This window comes from Hylobates moloch, unplaced genomic scaffold (genome assembly GCF_009828535.3).
Source record: "Hylobates moloch isolate HMO894 unplaced genomic scaffold, HMol_V3 SCAFFOLD_3446, whole genome shotgun sequence".
Lineage (NCBI taxonomy): Eukaryota > Metazoa > Chordata > Mammalia > Primates > Hylobatidae > Hylobates > Hylobates moloch.
The window spans coordinates 1-5,773 of record NW_026655721.1 but is presented as its reverse complement, the minus strand read 5'-3'; the positions used below and the strand labels follow the sequence as shown (position 1 = coordinate 5,773).

At 36.9% G+C, this 5,773-nt stretch overlaps 1 protein-coding gene and 1 non-coding gene across 3 annotated transcripts in view; both read right to left on the bottom strand.

The window, feature by feature from the left end:
- LOC116465155 (putative ankyrin repeat domain-containing protein 19) overlaps positions 1 to 5,762 on the bottom strand; it is a 6,623-nt gene extending 861 nt beyond the window's left edge. The window contains exons 1-3 of one of the 2 annotated variants that reach the window (XM_032148335.2): positions 5,682 to 5,762; positions 4,736 to 4,873; positions 1,768 to 1,835 (exon numbers count right to left, since the gene is read on the bottom strand). In XM_032148335.2, the coding sequence (XP_032004226.1) occupies positions 1,768 to 1,835; positions 4,736 to 4,873; positions 5,682 to 5,740 (265 nt within the window). In that variant the 5' untranslated portion in view covers positions 5,741 to 5,762. Of the gene's footprint in view, positions 1 to 1,767; positions 1,836 to 4,735; positions 5,625 to 5,681 lie in introns of those variants that run through there. The other variant, XR_009212343.1, reaches the window with a different exon arrangement.
- LOC116465157 (U6 spliceosomal RNA) lies at positions 2,943 to 3,045 on the bottom strand. The gene has a single exon (XR_004247119.1). It is a non-coding gene; the product is annotated as a U6 spliceosomal RNA (small nuclear RNA).
- Positions 5,763 to 5,773: the final 11 nt, after the last annotated feature.

The window sequence follows — 5,773 nt, the reverse complement described above, 5'->3', positions numbered from 1 at the left end:
TTTTTGAGATGGAATCTTGCTCTGTCACCCAGGCTGGAGTGCAGTGGCACATTCTTGGCTCACTGCAATCTCCACCTCCAGGGTTCAAGCAATTCTCCTGCCTCAGCCTCCTGAGTAGTTGGGAATACAGGTGCCCACCCCCATGCCTGGCTAATTTTTGCACTTTTAGTAGAGATAGGGTTTCACCATGTTGGCCAGGCTGGTCTCAAACTCCTGACCTCAAGTGATCTGCCTTCCTTGGCCTCCCATGTGCTGGGATTACACATGAGCCACCACGCCCAGCCTGGTAACAGATTATTTTGTTCCAATAAAATTTCCATTATTATGATAACTATCTAGCACATAAAAAAACACAGCTTGTTCTAAGAAGTGAATATATCTCATGAAGTTCCAACTTACGGTGAATAAATTAAAAATAGACCTTGTTTGTATAAGAATATGTAACATAACTTCTGCTTCTGCATTCAGTAGGTATCTTCAAAAATAATCTTCTATTTGTATGGGTGCACACTGACTCAGTTTTATGGTTCTTATTGCCATTTGTTTATGGTATCACAAAGGGATATTTGAATTCCTAGTTCTAAAGACAGTTACTTTCTTAGTGACACAAATTCCTGTGTAATGCAGTTGACCCTTGAACAATGAGTCTGAACTGCAGGGGTCCACTTATATGCAGATTTTTCTTCTGCTTCTGCAAACCAGAGACAGCAAAACCAACCATTTTCTTCCTCCTCAGCCTAATCAACCTGAAGATGATAAAGATGAAGACCTTTGGGAGGATTCACTTATGTTTATGAATAGTAAGTATATTTTTTCTTTTCTATGATTTTCTTTATAACAGCTTCATTTCTCTAGCTTACTTTATTCTAAAAGCATAGTATATAATAATGCAACACATACAAATACGTGTTCACTGACTGTTTATGTTATCAGTAAAGTTTCCAGTCATCGGTAGGTTATTAGTAGTTACGTCTGGAAGGAGTCAAAGTTACACTCAGATTTTCAACTCCACAGGGATCAGAGTCCCTAACCCCCACAATATTCAAGAATCAACTGTAATTAACATTTATTTACTAAATGCAAACCATTTACTATAAAAATTAAATAGAAGATCCATTTGCATAACAAGTCCAATTTCTAACAATGTAATTATAGAGGAAAATGCAACATATTAACTTAATCTAATTTCTTGTTGATATTAATACAAAAATATGTAGAATTTCAGGGATCATAAGTAGGTAAATGAATTTTTTCAGACAATACTGTTTGAGACTGAGAATCAGCCACAACTAACTTCTTAAATAACTCTGAATTCTAAACTAAACAAATTAAAAAAAATTTATATATAAACATATATATTTTAAACTGCTCTTTTATGATTAAAAATATGTAATCTTACTTTTTTGTTTTCTTTGGAGATAGAGTCTTGCTTTTCCATCCAGGCTGGAGTGCAGTGGTGCAATCTCAGCTCACTGCAACCTCCACTTCCCGGGTTCAAGTGATTCTCCTGCCTCAGCCTCCCAAGTAGCTGGGATTACAGGCGCCCGCCATGACGCCCCGCTAATTTTTGTGTTTTGAGTAGACATGGGGTTTCACCACGTTAGCCAGGCTGGTCTCAAAATCCTGACCTCATGTGATCCACCCGCCTCAGCCTCCCAAAGTGCTGGGATTACATGTGTGAGCCACCATGCCTGGCCTGTAATTTTGCTTTTTTAAAATCAGTAAGATCACCAAGGGAAATCAGAAATTTACTATCAGAAGTCTTACCTTGATTGTCATTTCGAAGATGATTTTTAAGTATCTTATTTTTATGTTCCAAAATTTGTTGTTGAATGCTATGCATAATAAACGTAATAAATAAAATTGGTATTTTAATAGTGATATGAAAAATCTTTACCAAACAGATTAAATTCTTAAAGCATTTCAGACAATATCAGAGCTAATATCAGAACTCTAACGTCCAATACACTTTAAAATTTTAAGCTCTATAAACTTATTAATCTTCTAATTAAAGAAGAAAAACAGGAAGTACTCATAAACTGAGAAAAGCATAGCTCAGTAAATTAATTCTAGTTAGCTAGCTTAACAGCCTGGAAACTGTCCTGCATTCAGAGTAAGTCCTCGCTCCGTAACCAATAGGTATTTTGTTTTCAGACCAGTTGCTTCTCTTAAGCTCCATGGCTTCTTCTAAAAAATAAAGATTTTACTACTTGATTTCACTAGGTTGTTAGGAGGATGTAATGAGATAACACGTTTAAATGTTCAGAGAAATAGTAAAGCAATGGAAAAATTTATTCTTGAACTGCATTGCTGAAACCATTTTGGAATCTCAAATAAAACCTGATGAGTGTTTTTCCATAGGTTCTAATATTTGAATGTCATAGTTTTCAGAGAATATGCTAATTTTGGTTATATTAGTTCTATTCATTGTGGTTTGTAGTTCAGAGCATTTTAGCTAGTTCATAACTTGTAACTAAATTTATATATAAATATATTATTATCTCATTAAAACATATAACCTAATTGTCCCCTATTACTGAGCTCATCAATCACACCAAGGGCAGAAAACTAACAGGTGTCAAAACCCGGCTGGGACAACTACCATTCCTTCTCTACCTCCTCAAACTTAGAGCCAGCAGGTCTGTGTTAGAGGCTGCATCTTCTTGGTCGTCTCCAACTGACATACAAGACAAAGCCCTGCTTGTATTGTTTTTCAGTTCCATGAAAGAGATGCAAGTTGATGTTTCCTTATTTCCAAGTCATGTACTAACAACATAGTTGCATGTAACATCTCATGTGCTACTCAGCTCTGTTCTCATTTCACAGATCACCTTACACGAATACTTTTATAATGATTATCGGGTGTCTTCTGTTTTGGTTTGACTCACATTGTTTCCTAGAAGCTAGTTAACAAATAGTCAAATGACCTTCTGGGGACTGTGCAACATGTGGAATGCTTTCTGAATTTGCGTGCCCTCCTTAGGCAGCAGGCATGCTTATCTGTTCTGTATTGATCCAATTTTAGAATATGTGCTACTGAAACAAGTATAAAGCACTGTTTTATACATGGATACTGATGAGTCATGGGTAAGGCTTAGCTCTGTTAAATCCAAATTACCTACTTTAGATACAGAGAATTCTATTGAATGACTTCCTGTGAGGTAAAATTTTAAAATATTTTAAAAACTTGAGGTAGAGATGCAAGTAGCCTGAGAGATTTTCATTATTATGGAAACACATTACTTGAGGGGCCAACTCCAAGTTGGTGCCCATTACTCTATTGAAGGATAATGTGAAACCTTCTGCTATCTAACAAAAGCTGCTACACAGGTCAGAAAAAAGCCTCAAGGTACAGATGTGATAACAAAAGCAAAGGGACCTCTCCTTTCTTCCTGCAACATTATTTAAACATCCCTAACTGTTGAATACAATCCCAATTAATATTTGCTAGAGAAAAAATGGACACTGGTCTCAAAGGATAACATACCATGAAGGTATAGGCTAAGCCTAGCCAAGAGGTGGGCTACAAATAAGATTTTTAGTGTTGGGGGGAAGGTCAATTTACTCACTATGTGTGTGGGTAGAGCCAGGAGGCCTCGCTGCCAGAGCAGGGTGCTGGGAACAATGGCTGAGCCTATGTACATGAACTAAAAAACACCGTAGCTGTGGGCCGGGCACAATGGCTCATGCCTGTAATCACAGCACTTTGGGAGGCCGAGACGGGTGGATCATGAGGTCAGGAGATTGAGACCATCCTGGCTAACATGGTGAAACCCCGTCTCTACTAAAAATACAAAAAAAATTAGCCAGGGATGGTGGTGGGCGCCTGTAGTCCCAGTTACTTGGGAGGTTGAGGCAGGAGGATGGCATGAACCCAGGAGGGAGAGCTTGCAGTGAGCTGAGATTGTGCCACTGCACTCCAGCCTGGGCTACTGAGCAAGACTCCGTCTCAAAAAAACAAAACAAAACAAAACACTGTAGCTGTGGACTCTGTGTATGAGTCACCATGAAGAGTGATGAATCTGAATCAGTAAGGGCATCCTGGTGGCAAAAGTCAATCATTACCAGATTGCAGGATCAGTTACAATGGCAGCAATACAGCAAGTGAATCAATGGAAACAACAGAATGACTAGAATGGCCTTTCCCCCCCTTCTTCTGACTTGTAAAGCAAGATTCTACCTTGGGCTTAGGGAACCCATTAGCTTTTTGAAAAATTCAAAGGAGGAAGGCATAGGAGACAGCCCCAGGGGATAATACAAGATTTTCTGCTAAAGTGGACATTTCAAGACCTAATAACTAATTAGAAAAGTCAGGCCAGGCATGGTGGCTAGCAGTTTGCCAGGCTGAGGCAGGAGAATCACTTCAGCTCAGGAACATGAGTAACATAGTCAGACGTTGTCTCAAAAAAAAATTAAAAAAAGAAAGAAAGAAAAAGTAAAAGATGTGACATTATTTCTATCTCACATATAAGGGTTATATTTGGAATAAAATGAACAACACTGAGATCCCTAGGGATAAAGGTCTTTAAAAGTCCGGAAAGAATCTTGCACTCATTGCTACTTCTAACTAGTCTAGATTTCTGTTTGATTTCTGGCTAAAAAGTGGACTAACTTGTTGCCATTCCAAACTACCTCAACCAAATTATGAACTGTCACCTAATATATAAGATGCAATAGTTGTAATTATTTTAAACCTTAATTTAGTATTAACCGGTCTTTTAATATAAGCACATACCTTCTCAAATCACAACAAACAGCATAATCCTCGGCTGTTTGGCCAAACATGTCTTGAGAAAAGATATTTATATTTTGTTGAAGGAGGAGGCTGATGATATTTGATGAGCTATGCTGTACTGCAAGCATGAGGGCTGTTCTAAAATAATAAAGAAATAACAGCACTCAAGAACTTTAATAAAGATATTTAATTGGCAAATTGGATACACTTTACCAATTTCATATCTTGCCTGTCAGGACAGACATAATAACCATTTACATGTACTAGCTTATGTGTATAAGCATCTTGGGTGCTTAAGTGTTCATCTTGGTAAATTACCACCAAGGCTAAAAGGCAGGGACAACAAGCAAGCTTCATGTCCCATTGGGATATGACATAATACAAGTTGCTAATTTATAGTCCTTTGATGGCCAAGAAACTGTGCTGAGGTCACTTATCTAAAGTAGGCAAAGATTTAGATGAAGATTTTCCCATTGCTTTCCTAGTCTGATATATTGTAATTCAAAGTCAGCTAGGGATCAAATAAGTAAGAGCTATCTGCAGACTGAAAACAACAGCAACAACAACAACAACAACAATAATAATAATAATAATAATGATAATGGTAATAGTAGTAGTTGTAAACTGAAAGTTAAAGTCTACACTTTATAAAATTAATAAAATACAAAACCCCTTTAGCTAATATAAGATTACAGGACCAAAAACATCAAATTACAAATAACAGTCTATAAGAGAAGATGAATCTTACTATATACTGTTTTTTATGCTGCTCAGTCCAAATAACTGCTTTTCTACCTAACTGATTATTCGTGTTATTTTTTACTATATGCCAATAATTATAAGTTTAATCTTACTAACATTTCCGACTTGAGTGACTCTTACCACTCTAGAACACTCAGGTTTTTAGGGAAAAAAAACAAAAAACAAAAAACAAAAACTATTGCACCTTCTGAAATTGTCAACGGCATGTACATTTGCCTGGTTCTTCAATAAAAATTCCACCATATGCTGTCTCCCAGAATTTATAGCAAACAAAAG